This window comes from Genypterus blacodes, unplaced genomic scaffold, assembly GCF_046128005.1.
Source record: "Genypterus blacodes isolate CSIRO-AG114 ecotype Tasmania unplaced genomic scaffold, CSIRO-AGI_Gbla_v1 ptg000032l_1, whole genome shotgun sequence".
Classification (NCBI taxonomy): domain Eukaryota; kingdom Metazoa; phylum Chordata; class Actinopteri; order Ophidiiformes; family Ophidiidae; genus Genypterus; species Genypterus blacodes.
In genome coordinates this window covers 3,462,501-3,480,000 of record NW_027466845.1, presented here as the reverse complement: position 1 = coordinate 3,480,000, position 17,500 = coordinate 3,462,501, and the positions used below count along the sequence as shown (strand labels likewise).

General features: G+C 48.3%; 1 protein-coding gene across 1 annotated transcript in view; it reads right to left on the bottom strand.

The window, feature by feature from the left end:
- robo2 (roundabout, axon guidance receptor, homolog 2 (Drosophila)) overlaps nt 1-17,500 on the bottom strand; it is a 155,185-nt gene that overhangs the window by 28,361 nt on the left and 109,324 nt on the right. Inside the window, exons 8-17 of the mRNA XM_076146433.1 lie at nt 13,896-14,020; nt 11,568-11,739; nt 9,219-9,424; nt 7,548-7,629; nt 7,289-7,454; nt 6,977-7,143; nt 5,771-5,892; nt 3,441-3,672; nt 522-646; nt 253-424 (exon numbers count right to left, since the gene is read on the bottom strand). Of these exons, the coding sequence (XP_076002548.1) occupies nt 253-424; nt 522-646; nt 3,441-3,672; nt 5,771-5,892; nt 6,977-7,143; nt 7,289-7,454; nt 7,548-7,629; nt 9,219-9,424; nt 11,568-11,739; nt 13,896-14,020 (1,569 nt within the window). The remainder of the gene's footprint in view (nt 1-252; nt 425-521; nt 647-3,440; nt 3,673-5,770; nt 5,893-6,976; nt 7,144-7,288; nt 7,455-7,547; nt 7,630-9,218; nt 9,425-11,567; nt 11,740-13,895; nt 14,021-17,500) is intronic.

Below are 17,500 nucleotides of genomic sequence, written 5' to 3'. Positions count from 1 at the left end.
AAGAACATGCTACAGGCCAAGCCATCAGTTATGGGTCAAATCAGGCACGATCTGCCTCGGCGCCACATAAATCATATATGACTGGAGCAGATATCAAAACAGCAGGATTTTAACATCCGACGGGTGAATTCATTAATTTGGCGCATCGCATTCTGAATGGAAAGACGGCGACGTGAATGATCGTCTGGATTCAGGAGGAAATACTGGAAATGTGATTTATCCCGTTATCAGCTTCTGATCCGTTGGTCTTACCGATGACGATGGGCTGGGGTTCGCTCTTGACCCCGACTCCTGCGCTGGTGCTGGCAGCCACCTCCACCCGGTACAACACGCCCACCTGCAGCCCACCCACCACCACCGAGCGGATGGCTGCGTCCACCGTCTTATTAACATGGAAACGCGTCTCGTTCCCCAGGCACCAGATCTGAAGATGGGCGAGAGAGAGAGAGAGAGAGGGAGTCAGTCAGAGGAGCAGTTCAATCAAACCCATCCAGAGTCCAGACGGGCTCATTCAGACTCACCTTGTACTCTTGGATGATGCCGTTCTGGTGGTCGGGTGGCGGCGGGTCCCAGGAAATGCTAATGGAGGTGCTGTTCTGGTTTCCCACAGTCAGCACTGTTACCTGCTGAGGAGGGGCGCTGGGAGCTGGAGAGACGAGGCACAAAATAACTAGGTCAACCTTCACATTCCCTCTAATGCACTTCAGGCAGGGGAAGCACATTTATTCCCCACTAACAAGAGCACGGCGCTGTCTGCACTCACACACACACACATACACACTCAGAGAGAAACAAACAAAGGCTCATACACAGACAGACACTTTTTCCAAGGAGTGTTATTCTTGGGGGAAGGCACAGGTGGCTGAAAGCTGTCAAGATGGCTCATTAGAGGAGGATTTACATGAGGACGGGTGCAGATCTGACACGGCTGCAGTCTATCTTCAAGATTTCACCGTGATTTAATATCTCATCCTGCCGCTCCAGCCCAGTGGATTTACAAAGAGAATACCCCGTATTGATTTGCGGGACGGCGGCCTGGCACAGTCGCCGCATTGACCGCACAACGGCGGCGGCGGCGGCGGAGGAGGCTGCACGCGAGTCTGACAAGCTTATAAGATGAAGGGCAGACATGAAGGAAATATGAGGGCGAAATAGAACATTTTAGGGGGAAAAAGGAAGTAAAGTCTCAGTAAACATATCGACTGGATCCATCGATCGGGCAGATGAAGGTAAAGCCAGTAGGTACGGATCAGGAAGCTCCAGCTGAGGCACAAACCAGACGCATCAGCTCTCTCCACAGGCAGACAGACAGACGGAGGGGAGGATGGAACCAACAACCAGGCCGGGAGTTCATAAACATCTCTATGTTGTTATTCTGACGGGAACAATCTCGCCGCCCCACGAGGTAAAAACAGGAAAAACCCCAACTGGAAATAACGTTTTAAAAAATAATGTTTTCTCATTTCTGCAGTGGCTGGCAGGGGAGCGGCGCCGCAGCAGAATACAGACAGGTCAATTACTCCTGGGCTGACTCTTCCCTCACTCGCTTCCATCCAAAATGGCACGTGTCACCCCGCAAATCTGTGCTCATCCCTCAGTGCGATTGGCTACAGCGGCCCCATGAGAGCCAGAGGAGGAGGGGGGAGAGTGGGGGGGCTTCCTGGCACGACGGAAGATGAATGTGTCCAATGATGAACCCAAAACCTTGACCAGATTAGAAACAATCTACCGGGGGGGGCGAGCGTCTGATCAACCGTCGTCTCGCTCGCTACCAGGTGACGGAGAGCGTCGGCGTGTGGCAGCCATCACGGGCAATGTCGTTCAAAGTTAATGTTATGAATGATTTAGCAGCTTATTATCATGCATATTTGTCCTAAACAATACACATTTTTCATTAGAGGACTCAGAGGCTGTGCTAATAGAGCCATTAGCGCCGTGATGTATGGCAGGCGGGAATGTGACCCTGCGCGCCGCTACCGTCGACGCTAGAGGGTAAAATATCGCGGCCGTGCAAAACAAAGAGTGGCATCTGTCTTGTTTTCCGCCGAGGGAAGATTAGTGACGGACAGGCGAGCGTTTATGTGAGCATGACTGCGCGGCGTTTTGAATAAAAGATAAGTCGCCTCACAGACGATTGTTCTGTCGGATTCAGACGGAGCCAAGAGTTTCGCAGTCCACAATCCGTCCCCCAGATGGAGAGCGAAAGGGAACAGACAACGGACTGAGAAGAGAGAACGCGGCGACGGCGTGTTGATCACGCCGCCAATCCCCGTGGCGTCTGTCTGAACGAGCTACGGGGCAAAATGCTAATCACGTTAGCTAATGGACAGCGTGAGATTTAATCACTCTCTTAACTACACTCCTCCATCCATCCAGCGGCCGTGAGCTCTGCAGTGTCGCAGGTTCTCCCGAGGAGCCCTGGAGGAGTGTGTGTGTGTGTGTTTGTGTGTATCACCTATGACCAGGCACAGTGTCCCGGGTCGTGACAGAAATAGAAAGTGGTGGAAGTGGTCGAAGCCGGTCTGAGGGACCGGGGTGGAGATAGCGCGGCCGCGTTATCGGCATAGGTAATAACTTGGACACGGGGGCTCTGGAGGCCTGAGGGAGAGGAGGTGCGTCACTATGTGTGTGTGTGTGTGTGTGTGTGTGTGTGTACTGGGCTGTGTGTGTTGTTTGACCAGTGGGGACAGCTGTAATGTGATGGCACTCCCACTACAGTAACACAACGCGTCCACTGGCTGCTCACTGGAGATACGGGGGGGAAATAAATGAGCCTGTCACCCCGACAGGATGTGGCCTGTCCCCTCTACATGCAGGCCTGGATACGCTGCGGAGGATTCGCTTTGACTCCAGTATAAAGAATCTGCATTTGCCTCTTTACATTGACATGAGAATCTTTACCTTAAACACCTTGTTATCTTATTTTTATCATTAAACTGAAACTGCAGCATTCAGAGTCTCGTTTCTACACAGTGATGCAGCTACTTGAGTGAAAACAAGAGCAGATTCATCCGTACACAGAGCAGTGTGTGTGTTTTGGTGTGTGTGTGTGTGTGTGTGACTGCTGTGCGGCCTTGTCAGCGCCTGTATGAGTCAAAGCTTTGGGCTACAGCTCATCTTCGCAGGAGGAAGTGAGTGCTGCGTCCAATCACAGATCAGGCCTGTGGGCTGCTGGGTGATGGATTAGGGGAAGGTTGGCAGTTACACCACCAATCACACACCAAAAAAGCTCAGCGGGAAGGTCAGACAGACGCAAACACACATGCACACACACATACAAACACACACACACACCCACACACAGGCAGTATACCCACTATGACAAATACTAACATGAAAGCAGCCTAAGGGGACACATGTCACCCATCGCCCCACATTTGTGTGGACTCGCCCTCTCCACTCTGACTGGATGTATGGTCTCTGTTCTGTCTCGTCTTTACCTTCCTCAGTCGTCCGTGCCGTCCTGGATTCGCTGTCCATGCCCTGAAACTCGTTGAAATACGGCCGGACCTTGATCTCGTACACGATTCCCTTCTTGAGGCCGGCGAGCACGACGCTGCGCTCAGAGGGGATCTTCACGTCCTGGGTCTGCCAGGTCCCGGGGGAAGGCAGGCCTGACGTCTGCCTGTACACAACTCTGTAGCCCTGGATGAACTGGGACTGACGGTCCACCTGGGACATGGAAGGAGACAGGACCAGTTAGTATGATGCCATGCATGTTAAAGATGGAGATGATGTGAGTGTAAATCGATGTATTCAGGTACGTCTGACTGCCTCCATGTGCTCAATAGGCAGATTGGTCTTCTACTGTGATTATAAGGTGCGGACTAATCCAGCATAATCACCTTTTTGCCTTTGATTGCATTAAGAACAAATACTTTACACTGTTAGGCTTCAGTTTAAACACAACAGTGGCTCTGCAGGTACAAAGATGTTTGCCCGTGATGCGTTTTTAACAGCCCTACATCTCATTCCTGCCCTTTTAAAAGCCGTTCCTCCTTTAATGATCCTTACATCAGCAGCTCAGTTAGCACCCTCACATTACCTCACAGTCCAATCATCTACTGCTACACTAAACACAATTTAGTAATGCCTCCATAAAGGACGAACCTAATGCATGCGCTACCAACAAGCAGCAACAAAAGCACGGCGGTCTGACCACGGCGTCTATGCCTGTGTCGGAAGCATGCAGGAGACAACAGGCAGCACCAATCACCTCACACCTCAGAGACACGAGGAGGAGGAGACATCGAAGAGGCCATAACAGCAGATCTGTCCCATAGGGAAGACGAATAGACTGAAAGTGCGATAGCCCCCCGCAACCCTGAAAGGACCCCTCGCTTCACAACTTGTGCCCATTTACCTCGACAGAGACGGCCGTGTTTACGCAGGAGGAGGAGAAGCGGGCACATAAGTCATTGTAATGGCTTGTTAACAGTAGAAGAAGTGAGAAGGGCTTTCAAGAGGGATATTAAGCAGCTGTTTTTCTCCAGTGTAGCCGGAGTAAATCAGCAAAATGGATTCCCTGCTCGGTGTGCGACTTTCATTAATGGAATGATTTGGGAATATGAAAGCTCCCTGAGAGCCGCCACCCGCTGTTTACCTAAAGGGACCTGATTGATTAGGTCGCCATGTTGGTGTTGATTATATACAAGAATCATAAAGCAATACTTTAGCATTAAATTAGCCACCGGTGTCTGGAGGGTGAGACGTATGACAGGGGGTCGATAAACATGTCACAGGAAAAAGTGCTAATGTGCTTCATTTGAAAATGGAAACAGTTACACACACACACATGTCACTGACTGATAGCTGCATCAATAACACAGTGATTTATAGCACCGCAATGCAAATGAACCAGGGACTATATTTAATGTACACATGTATATTAACACGTCGGCTTAGAGGAGACGGAGCAGCATTTTTTTATTATTATTGTATAATTAGGTAAACCGTTTAGCCAAACTCACCGCTAGATTTTCATTTTTCAAAATTAATGAAAACTGTCCAACTCCAGAAGCAAACGTGTGTGTGTGTGCATACGTGTGGTGTCAGAGCAGGTGTGTGTGTGTGTGTGTGTGTGTGTGTGTGTGCATACGTGTGGTGTCAGAGCAGGTGTGTGTGTGTGTGTGTGCATACGTGTGGTGTCAGAGCAGGTGTGTGTGTGTGTGTGTGTGTGTGTGTTTTATATGCATATGTATGAATGTAAAAGGAAGATTGATGCATCACCTCATGGCGGAAGGAAAAGTCCTTTACTCAAAATATGCTGAAGCACAAACGTGTCTATTACACATTAATTTCAATAAAACCTGTACAAAAAGCTGTAGTCGTCAGGGAGAGCCCGCCAAAGATGCACGGAAGATTGATGAGCGACCAGATGTCTCTGTCACTTCCTTTGATGTTCTCTGTGGCTAACACAAACCATTTTTCAGCTTTTTGATGTTGGGGTTACTTTTAAGTCGGCGATCGGCAGATTTCAAAGCCACGACTCGGGGAACAACCCGACTAAACTTTCCGATCATAAAACAAACAGTAGCCCTGAGCAGTGCCTTGTAGGCTTCAAAGAAAGATCGTTTGTCAATATAAACTATCACCACTTCATGAGTCAAGGCTGTGATATCAAAGAGATAAGAGATCACAGGGAAATGTATTGATCTCCAATATTCAGGTGATTGTGAATATGGAGCCGACGTATCTGCAGTAAAGCGTAGAATTATAGTTTAACATGTACTGTGTTAAAGATGTGTGATGGTTTAACAGGAGCACTTACCGTCCATGTGACCTGAATGGTTGTCGGACTAAGGACGACTGGATTGTGCAGCCGGACTATGACCTCGCCCAGCTCTTTCTGGACGTGCCTGTGGTCCACACCTTGTGCTGGAGGGCTTATATCTATGAGAGGAGAAGAAGAGAGTGTGTGTGTTTGTGAGTAACAGAGGGATAGAGAGAGGGGGGAAGAAAATACGTTTCTGAATAAGTAGACTAATCAGATTGCACAAAAAGGCAAACACTTGGTAATCACAGCTTTGTTTGTACGGGCGCGACTTCATCTGCGTGAACATAACCTCCTCCCATTTTGCATTAAAGCACTTTGGTTTGGATAAAAGGAGGCATAAACATCCTTTAGATGTGAGGCTTGTCTGGGCTTACTGAGGCCCGTTCAACCGCCGCATGGAGAAATGAATGGCGAACGCACAAACCAGACGTATGGGATAAAAGATGAATGGACGCTGACATTATTTTTCCAGCTCATTTCCTATTTTTGCATATTTCCAGTTGCGACCATTAAAAAACCCGTGCGCATTAGACGCCAGGGTTTACTGGAGGAGGAGGAGGAGGAGGAGCGGCGGCGGGATCTCCAAGACATTTTGAGGTTATTTACTAAAAGAAACGCAACCAAGCCTCAAAGATACCATACTTCACACAGACAATCCAACGTAGTCATGAATCACAGGCGGGGCTAATGGTGTAAGACGGGTCAAACACAGTTAAGAGGAAGTGAAAAATCAATTCATCATCAATGTCTGCCATCGCCAATATACACCGGCATGAATCATCTCAAGACTCTTAGTTCGGCGTGATAGAGATACGCCGCGATCCAAATGGACTCCCATCCATGAAGAACAGGCTTATCATATCAGTGTAATGTGGAGGCTGCGGTCTGTCCGGTGCTGTAATCCAATCCTCTCTGGGTTTGGAGGCAGCCACTCTTCTCCTGTTATGATCGTTAACATAGCAGGGATAGCTCTAACTCACTTAGGCATTCCAAAAGTAGACATGCTTTCTTTTACGTAATTGCTTCAGTGTCGCTTTAATGAGCCGGGCCGGGGCTGCAGAATCTGACCTCTGGAAAGTTCCGTGCAGATATTCACCGCACGCTCAGAGGAGCATTCTGACCGCTTTTCCTTCCGGGGAATAATAGAAATACTTAAAGTGCGATCTGCGGTAATGATATGATCTGTGTGTGGAGAGGTACCTTGTGTTCTGACGGGCTCGGACATGGGGCTGGGGTCGCTCAGGCCCTGGCTGTTCGCGGCTCGGACCATGAACAGGTAGATGGTGTTGGGCCGGAGACCTTTGACGGTAAACTGCGTCGTCTTGACGTGATCGGCCACTGTTTGCCAGCTGTTGCTCACCGACTGGCTGTGATGACAGAAAAGAGGACTGTTACTCATCGCACGTCTGCTTCTTCATCTTTTCATCATAGACAGGATGCAACAAAGTCAAATCGATTAAGTATCTAGATATAGAAATAGAGTGAGGACAGGATGTGAATATTCAAGCAAACCTGAAGGCTTCAATAACAAAGGAGGAGACGGGAGACGCTCCGACTGTTCCAGACTGCCAGGACAAGGACACGCTGTTCTTTGTGACGTCTGTGACCTGAGGCTTCGACGTTGGACCAGGAAGCTCATTTTCATCGTGGTTCTTTATGACGATCAAGCTGCCAGCTTCTGAATAGGGGAGAAGGAGAACCGTCAAATCTCCCGGTCGCTCATGAAAAGCGAAGGGCGACAAATTAAAAACCTTTTTATGTCGGAATTTACCTTTGACTTCCAAAAAAGCACTCCATGATGTTTCCCCGCTGGAGCTGGTGGCCACGCACGTGTAGATCCCAGAGTCTGAGAGCTGGAGGACGAGAGGAGACGGGCAGGAGTGAACGAATGAATACAGACGCAAATAGACAAGACACGCGCAGTCACACGCAAACAGCTTCGACATATGGACTCTAATGACTCCTCTAATAACACTTTTAGTGAAAGGGACATTTCATTCTGCGGCGCTGTGAAAGCAGCAGTAATGACTGACTTACAAGTGATCCTCCTCTTGCTGAAACACTGAAAAAGCGATGGGGTGATTTCACGAGCCGGTCGACTGCCGGCTAAATTGTGTGTCATTTGTGAGTGCCTCAAAGTGCTGACGCTAATTTCCTAATGAATTCCATTTTCTACTCACCACCCCTCTATCGCTTTCCCACTCCTCCTCCTTATTTCCCCACCGTCCCGCCGACCGCAACAAAGCCCGGCTAATTAATTTAGGGTGGGCTGCTGGAACCCCCTGGACCGATGACAGCTGGCTCGTCTCTCTCCATCCCTCTCAGGAACTTTGGTTGTTTGTTGGGTTTTTTGTCCCGTGCCTTCCTTCCATTTATTAAATAAAATGTCAGTGGTCGGCAGCTTTGTCAAGCATAATAGATATTCCACTGAGGCCTCAAAGTGGGGAAAGGAGGACGTGAGCCTTTTAGATTTAATCTACTCTAAACATGTATGTGTGTGTGTGTGTGTGTGTGTGTGTGTGTGTGTGTGTGTGTGTGTGTGTGTGTGTGTGTATACGTGTAAGTGCATACATGTTTGTACCCTACAGCTGGAGCCCATCCAACCCCGCACAGCTGAGGCCCTGCTGGAGCTGCTGTGCCACTAAGTGATACTATCAAACCATTTAAAATAATCAATACAGCCTATTCATCCTCTTTCAGACATTATAATTCATCTTGCCAATCAAAGTTATGGTCAAGACCGGGCCCGCTTGTATCCCGCTGTGTTACATATTCACCATACAGATGTAGCAGCGCTGTATTCAGGACGCATCCTCAGGGGAGATACTGAGATGGCGTTCAGGTGAGGAAGAAGGTTCGGCTCTCTGTTGTTGTTGTTATAGCGCCTCCATCAGGTCGACTAATGTTTCTTTTTTTTACATGAGAAGTGAGAGCAAATGTGTGCAAAATGTGGTTTCTGCAGACTGATTTGTTTTTGAGACACGTAGATTGAAGCACTAAACCTTGACAGCAAATTGAGGCAAAACCTTCAGGAATATTAAAGAAGAAGAAGCTTTTGTCTAATATGGTGACAATTCTGCTCTAAGTGTTATTGCAACATGAAAAAGCTGTTTTGGTGGAAAAATCGAAATGATGGAAAATCAAGTTAGGTACAAGTGGGCGTGGTCTATATGAAGGGATTCAGATAGATGGACTTATAATGTTATAAAAGCTAAATGTCAAAGTGGCTCCTACAGCACAACAAGAGCAATGGGACAGGTCCTGACCCCGACCTCTGTGAAGCTGCCCAAGCTGATCCAGATCACACAGACAGACAGACCATTATATTACGCCCACTAGCCTGAGCGCAGATGTTGAAAAAGACAAAGCAGAGGACAGAGAGCGAGCTGATGGTGACTGTGATACAACATATTTGCTGCTATTGATCAGTATAAGCTCCCACCTTGACGCTCTTGATCTGGAGGCTGCCCAGCTCCTGCAGGGACATGCGGGGGTCCTTCCCCAGCAGACTGACCCCGTCCTTCAGCCAGCTGATGGAGGGAATGGGGTCCCCGGACGCCTGGCACTTCAACAACGCCACGCTGTCCACTACCAAGGTTTGATTGGAGGGGCCTTGGCGGATGATGGGCGGCGGCCTGTCTGTGAGCACTGGGACACGAGGAACACAGTCAGAGAGAGAGAGATTGTTAAAAAAGCACATTCAGCAAGACCAAATGGAGGAGAGTATGTAGGACTATAAAACAAACTGTGCGAGAGCGTGTAGAGTCAAATACGGTGGCTGGTGGTAGATGTGGCTTTCTGTCGTAAAGTAGCCTCTATTTTCTCTACGGGCCTTGTAACTGTACCACTGAACGATAACTATAATATCCTCGATTTCCAGGAAGCAGGGAAAGAACAGCTGAGTAGAGTTTTCCAGTTTCATTGATGTGGCGCTGTGGATGCTAAGCAGTTTCCAGTTACGGCCTGGACAGACACACACACTGCAGTAGGCTGTGCGGTGCGGGTACACACACTTCAGCGCGTTCGATCGAAGGGGCAGATCGGGATGGAACCTTGTGACGGTGGCAGACAGTTTGGCCATTTATAACAAGAAAGAAACAATCGTATTCTAGCTTCTTCTGGAGATTAATGCAAATGTTATGATGAATTTCCTTCACAGGAGGAAGAGCATTTGTTACAGCCAGCAAAAGAAGCCTGTGGGTTTGGGTTCTGTGGAATAGAGTGTGTGTCAGAGGTGATCTCTCTGTGAGTTAGCGCTCCAACATGCAGGCAGTTTATATATTTAGAGCTGAATAATGAAGAGTCCCCCTGGCATCACAAAAGCCAGATTAATTAGAAGATATGGATTAATGATGTCAGACCTGTAGGGGCTAATTACCGAATGTACCTCTGTAACCTTTTCACACATTATCGCACTTTTTTTCCTTCTTCTGCTTTTCCATTTCGGTTTCCTCTCTGGCAGCTACGTGCGACAAAAGGAAGCGAGTCTAAGTCCGAACACACACTCATTTGCTTCGGAGAGACAGAAAAGTGTGAGCCAGATACAGTATCACACATTTCCCTCCATTTTAGCTCGCTGCTTTATTATTATGAATCTGGCCGAGCGTTTATTTAAAGCAACGGCGTCAAGCTAACCGGGGGTCTCAACCTTTATGACAGGACTTGTTTCAGGGAGTTGATGCGTCTGATGTACGGTCCGAGGGCACCAAGCAGAGACGGGAGGAGGAGGAGGCGGCGGAGGCGAGGAAGTGCGGCGGAGGAGGGCTTGGGTCTCTGGATCAGGAATTTCTCATTACAGATCTCCTTGAACTCCGCGGGCTGTCGGGGGTCCCGGGTGCAGTAAATCACCTCAGGACCGCAGCAGGTGTGGCCGTGACCTCGCCGTGGCCCTCCTCGGCTCTCGCCTCCTCCCTCGCGTCCTGCCTGCCTGTCTGCCTGCCTGCCACCCTCCTCGCTAACCTGCCTCCCCTCACACATTCCCAAAGCGGCAGAGGAAGAACCTGACAGATCTTAATCTGGGGATTTACATTTGAGTAAGTGCGAGTTAAAAGTAGAGACTGATGATTTATTACTCCGACAACTGAAAGATGCACCGGTTTTGTATATTTAATAGACTTTGCCGTTTCCGATAAAATGTTGGAGAAAAAAAAGTGCATCTGTGGTGTTTTTAATCTGTGGGCTGGCAGGTACTTCAGCAGACATATGGACGCCCGTCTATCTCCTCTATCACAACAGCTGAGTAGATTAGATGCTCCCACACCTTGCGAGACCCCATAATTCATTGCACCGAAAACCACTGTCACTCACTCAATCATGCCTGCTTGTCCCTCTCTCTTTCTCTCTTTCTTTCACTCCCTACTTCACACACACCCACACTCACACTTTGCTTGTGCACCTCATCCAGTCGCACAAATGCTGATCGTTTGCTCGGAGGAACTCAAGGGCAGTAGTTTATTTCCTCTTCAAAGGAAAAAGTAGAACATTTTAATTAAATGTCAAGGAAAAAAGGGAGCTTGCAGCAAAAACACAGTGACTGAAGGTCATGGGCACGCCGACATCCACACATTTCTCCAACCGAGGCTCAAATTATTCTTGCTCATATAACTCTGCTGTTTGGTTTGAGCATCTCCATCTATATGTGCTGCTTATAAACGTGTCAGAGGGACGCAAACACGTGCAGACTTCAGGACGGAGCCGTGTTTGTACTGTATATGCACCTGTATCTGCGGTGAGGCTAAGGCCAAAGCTGCTGTGTGGGGAAAGGTGAAGCCATGCGTCTGTTCTCTCTCACCATCTGTGACCTCCAGTTGAGCCTTGGCCAGGATGCTGCCTGCGACGGTCAGGGCTTGGCAGATATAGTAGCCGGCGTCTGTCCTCTGCACGGCCGAGATGGTGAGGTCCCCGCCGGGCGACACCGAGAAGCGACTGTTGGGCTGCTGGGGCTGATTGGGGAAGAGCAAGTTCTGAAGGGGAAAGCAAGAAAGAAGCCAGTTAGGGGAGAGGAGGGATGTGGTACCACCAACGGGAATTTGCTCTTTGCTGAGAAATGTGTTCCAGTGACTCAGCAGCCAAGTCCTTCCAAAACAAAGTGGTTGTAATAAGATTAAACCCTAATATATGCCTTATATGAGTCAATCATTCAACAATGGAAAGTTGGAAATTAGATTGGCTGGGGATTAAAGTCAGCGTCGATAATATTCCTCAGATGCTGATATCCTCCCAGCCGACCACACGTCAGACCTACTGGCTGAGTATGAAGACGTTCATGTTTGGGTTTCACAGAGCGTCCCTACGAGCATTCACAACGCCTACAAACTTCGGTCAGCGCGGGCGGAGAAACTGTATGAACAGTAACATGTATCTGATATCTATGTTCCCAACCTGCATAACTAAGTATTGAGTTTGATCATTTGGATTCATAAAGGCTCCTTCTTCTCGGGCCAAGCCAGAGGCTCCTGCTCTCGCTGGCTCTGCTCTCTGCTCTAACTGCATAATGACTAGGAGCTGGTTGCTTTGCCCACAGAGACCACCGCGTTAGAACCCAGCTTACACACAGAATATAATACAATTCATCTCTGGAATAGCCGGGCTGGACCGACTAATCAATCATCCGGCATTTCAGACTAAACAGCAGTAATGGGAGGAGATCAGAGCTCTGTGACAGCCTGAGGGAGCGGCCGTCACCTCCACCTCCACCTCCCTATTGTTTGGCTCTCCATCCATCCCTGCATCACCTCCTTCTTTGTCTCGCCTCCTCTCTACTCCCAGAAGGTCTCCGGCAAATGAAAAAATACATTAGCGGGATTGAATTATGCCTAATGACTATAATGCAACAAATTATGTTGTTTTTTTAATTAGACCTCATCCACCTCCAGCACGTGATAGATGCCCGGCCCATTATCCTCAAGTGGAACAAAAAGGTCTTTCTCTCATCTAATTACTGTACTTAATGGCAGATTTAATTTGTTCTCTTAACAAATACCTTCACACCGTGTTTGCGTCGGCGAGGGTGAACCGGAGAACGTAACGAGGACAGAGACGAGTGCGGAGACGGAGGGTAGGACGTGTATCTGCTTGTTACAAAAACATTCATTTCAAAGGCCCTCGTCTTTAATGACACACTCGCGCCCGATCTCGACAAGTTCGCAACATGTATCACCGAGTCGCACGCTTTAGGTCATGAATTGGTGAGAGTTGAGTGGGTGAGTGTTACGCTGAATGTCTGCGAGGACACGTAAGTGTGTGTCTCACTGCCATTCATTCCAAAAGAGAACTATGCTGAAAGTATTGGCCTCTAGGCTGTGTGTTTGCATGAGAGTGTGTATGCGTCTAACCTTTAGCCGGGGCTGAATCATATCTTTGGCTCATCTACAAGCCCCAACAGGCTCCTAATTGGCAGTGTTGTTGAGCATTGTGAGGACACCCAGGTATTTGAATGGGTTATCTGCTTGAGTGAGGGATAGGATCACTCTTATCAGTGCTGGGTCAGAGGAAACTGATTAGCACTTTGCCTGCCATACTGTCGTTCGGCGGCTCCTGTGAACAAAGCTGTATCTGTGTGTCTCTGCTGCAGATACTGGTGACAGATAGGGGAGTTTGAACTGCTGCAACTATGTGTGTGCGTGCGTGCGTGTGTGTGTGTGTGGGGGTGTACGTGTGAGACAGAGCACAGGCAAAAGCAGAGGGCAGGGAGGAATCATACACACACACACAGCAACTGTGTATAGAATCAAGGAATCCAAACTAAATGCTGTGCTTTGATAAAAGGCGACGCAGACAGATAATGGATGCTACGGAAGAACAGAGCGCTTGATTTGTACGTGTCAGAAATAATGTTTTTTGAAAAGCAACAGAAAACAGAAGGCACTCACAGAGCTCGTATCTCCACTCAGTGATGTAATGAAACAGATTATTAACTAAACCATGATCCCGCCCCTGATTACTGACAATTAGTTAGGCAGCAACATCCGGAAGCAAGATCTCAAAACAAAGATAGACGTTGGCTTGATTGAGACTTTCTACATGTAGAGTTAGGTGAAAAGTTGACCCAGGAATAGATCCGAAAATGGTGAAAGTGGGCATGGCCTATATTGGTGGATGGATGAAGGTTTTGTCTTACCTGACTTCCCTCCTTCTGCCAGAACACAGCAGGTTGCGGGTTTCCTTTGGTCTCGCAGGGGAACGTGGCAGTGCGGCCCTGACCCACAATTTGGTCCCTCGGACGGATGACGAACTGGGGCGCAGCTGGGGTCAAAGGGTAAAAGGAGGACAGCGTTAGGAGAGCGGTGATACATGGCGACGGCCAAACAGAGAGAGTTCAAGCAAAACAAGCACCATATACATTTATACCACAGGGTCAGATCAACATGAGGACCAGGTGCAGAGCTTCCATGCAGCATCATCTGTTTCTCTCTCCGTCTAATAGAGGAAGAACACCAATGACCGTCGTGACACTCATTGTCACGGTAACCAGGTTGGCCATTCATCCAGGTGAGGCTGAGGCTGGATGAATGACAGTCACATCCACATTCACAAAGGGAAGCACCTCGGTCACAATGCCACTCAAAACCTGAGACAACACACACACACACACACACGGAACCTGGAAGTATACCAGACGATGCACAGGTCATAGAGAAAATAGAAAACAGTGTCTTGATCTGACGTGGCTCAATATCCTCCATTAAAGACGAATCAAAAGAGAGCGAAGCATCATAAACTGCGTCCGGTCGCTATGAGCAATCAAAGTTTGTCAGTCGATATTCACGCCTCCATCAGACGGCGAGCCAGCGGTGGCACAGCTGCAGCCGCGACATTTCTGACTGACAACTTGACAAATGTGGCTCAATAAAGGCGAGGGAGAGAGACATTCAGATTAGAAATAAACTCTTCGCAGTGTCACCTCCTCTTCCTCCCTGATGGCAGCGTAAGGAGCCGCGATTCCCTCCCCGTCTCCGCGCTTCTTATTATGATCGACAACACTTCTCACCCAGTTGCTACGTGTTAATCACAAGCCTAACTGTTGAATATTACCACAATTGTCTCAGCGTTGGAAACTAGATCAGGGCAGATGTCTGAACTTTGACCCGAGGAGATAAATATACGACCCGAGACGCCCACGTGTTTGTTCTACAACTGTCACTGGTGTCCCGGCGCTGCGCTTGACGAGCGCCATGCTGCCACGCCGGAGACATCCAACAACACATTCCTCACATAGGAGAGCGAGCGCTGCCTGCAGAGAAAATACAAATCGACAAATTATAGACTCCCAGTCCCGACCGTAACCTCGGCAACGGTTCAAACAGCGGCTTATTCCGACCGTTTCATTTGAACAAAGTTTTATCTTTAAAAATTCATAAGCACACAGTATGTTTCCCCTGCGCAACATTTAGATTAAATTCCATTTTTTCTTTTTTTTTTAAACCCAGACAAGAGAATCTGAATTGTTGCAATGCGACATCTTGCAGCTTCTCTGTTTCTTTTGATTTCAGCGCACTGACAAGCCAGCTGGTTCCAGTAAGGGGTAAACTCTTCCCATTTGGCTGCTTTCTCCATGTAATCCCTTCTCGGGGTGTGTATTTGTCAAAGATACACACAGTTGGGAGCGGTACAGATGGCTCCAGATTTTCTGCTTTCCCGTTTGGCCTGCTGCAGCTTGGAGATCTTGTGGCTCCTCACAATGTTGGGCCTGATACAGAGCTACTAAATCACGCTCTGGCGGGGACTCGTCTCTCTCTCTCTCTCTCTCCCTCTCTCTCTCTCTGGTCCGGTCGTCCCACACACTGCTTCACACTAGCCACTCGGTCAAAACGGGCCTCGGCCCCCCAATCGCCCCTCAGCTCACTTTCTTCTTCTCACACGCCCTTCATCAATCTCTGCTTCGTTTGGCTTCTCCTGTAGCCACGCAAACGACCTCGCTGCACTCACGAGATCATCAGCGCGAAAACAAACTTCAACCAGGCGACTCTAATCATAACCATCTTCCTAATATTCTTCTGATTAAGCGGTGTCCAATCCACTTAAGTAGAGCCATCAGATTCCATTCCTCTAATACAATTGCTTTCTGTTTGAGTGAATGATTGTTTGGCATTACAACACCAGCCGGAGGTTAGGAACGAAATATTTTAGTGGTGTTCAGCTGCTACAATTAACCAAACTTAATAAAAGAAAGAAATCCGTCCCGGTGAATCATCTCCGCCACCGCCGTCTGAGAGATTCAGAGTGAAGCCCTTCAGTCGGCTGTTGTCATGCGATTTGCATTAGAGCGATGATGTGGCCGTGAAACCTGTAGGTTCTTTCACGCTGCGTGTGTGTAACGGTTCCTCCTATGGCTTCAAATGGGGGACTATCTGAAAAGGAAACATTTACAGCGAGCGTGGGAGGGTGGACTTGTATTAAAAGGAAAGCAGTGGGAAGGCTCACACGGAGAGGCACAGATCAAACATCCAGACAGATCAAGAGGAAGCCAGTGTGTGACAGTTTCACAGCTTGGCTCAGGCCGCGCTCACACTGGCCCTGTTTTGATTCAGAGACCCTTAATGACATGTGAGAGGCTCCTTCCTGTCCCCCCGCGAAGGGAACACATGATCAGGCCCCCATATTTAATTCATGACAAGTCACATCTGCCTGGTGTGGAGAGGGCTCAGAATAAAAAAAAAAAAACAGCAGTCAGTCAGGGGAGCAGGGAACAAATGGAGAGGCAGGCACACACACACACACACACACACACACACACACACACACACACACACACAGGGCCATTCACTGCCAGGGGTTTCTTCTCCCTTTGAATGCTGCGTTCAATCATATTTTATTCAGAAATCTACAGCAATTACTGTCTTTTCCCACAGGCAGAGTGAATCTGTAATTTCCTCCGTCGCTTGGAAGCTGACAGTTTGACAATCATAGGATAACCGCTGCTGTTTTGGCAACCACAGTCCTGCAACAGAAGCAGTGTCTGGCTTTGCTGCCAGTCCAGCCTGTCACACACACACGTCTCCCACTCTCCCTTTCATCCCTTTACATTTATCCCACCTATACATTTACCCCGTCTCTTCTCACCTGTATCCCAGCTCTCCCTGCTCTGAGCATCCATACATCTCTCTCCATATGAGCCTCTTCACTGTCTTACATCAACAACTTAACCACTGTATCACATTTGGTGGCGATTCAAACTTTTCCCTCCCAGTCTATAGGGAGATGCACAGAGCTTGGCTGCTTTATCTCAGGGCTCAGAGGGAAGGAAGCCAGTCCAACATACACACATCTCAGCTCTGTGTTCCTCTGCCAAATATCCACAGATGGCTTCAAGACGTGCATGTTAAAGAGGTCCTGGTACAGCAAGCCGAGGATCATATGAGATGACAGACGATGTCTGATCACATTGCAGACAGTGTCTATAAACTACAGAACAGTTAAGAGCTACATGGGGAAGGGAAACTTTTTTTTTTTACCTCAATATACATTTAGCTTTTGAATCTGCAGCAGCATATGAATGAAACCTGCCTCAGCTCCATCAGCAGCCAGTCAGACCCAAGTGTAACACAAAACAAATCCACTAATAAGTTGCTTTTCCTATTTAACGCAACACACACTTGGCAAAGACAAACATAGCTTGTCTGTATGGAAATCCATATTAATCCAAATCCTTTTGGAAGACAACATTTAGGGATGAGCACAGTCTCCATCTACACCAGCATCTCCAGAGCGTATTAGAGAGGAGAA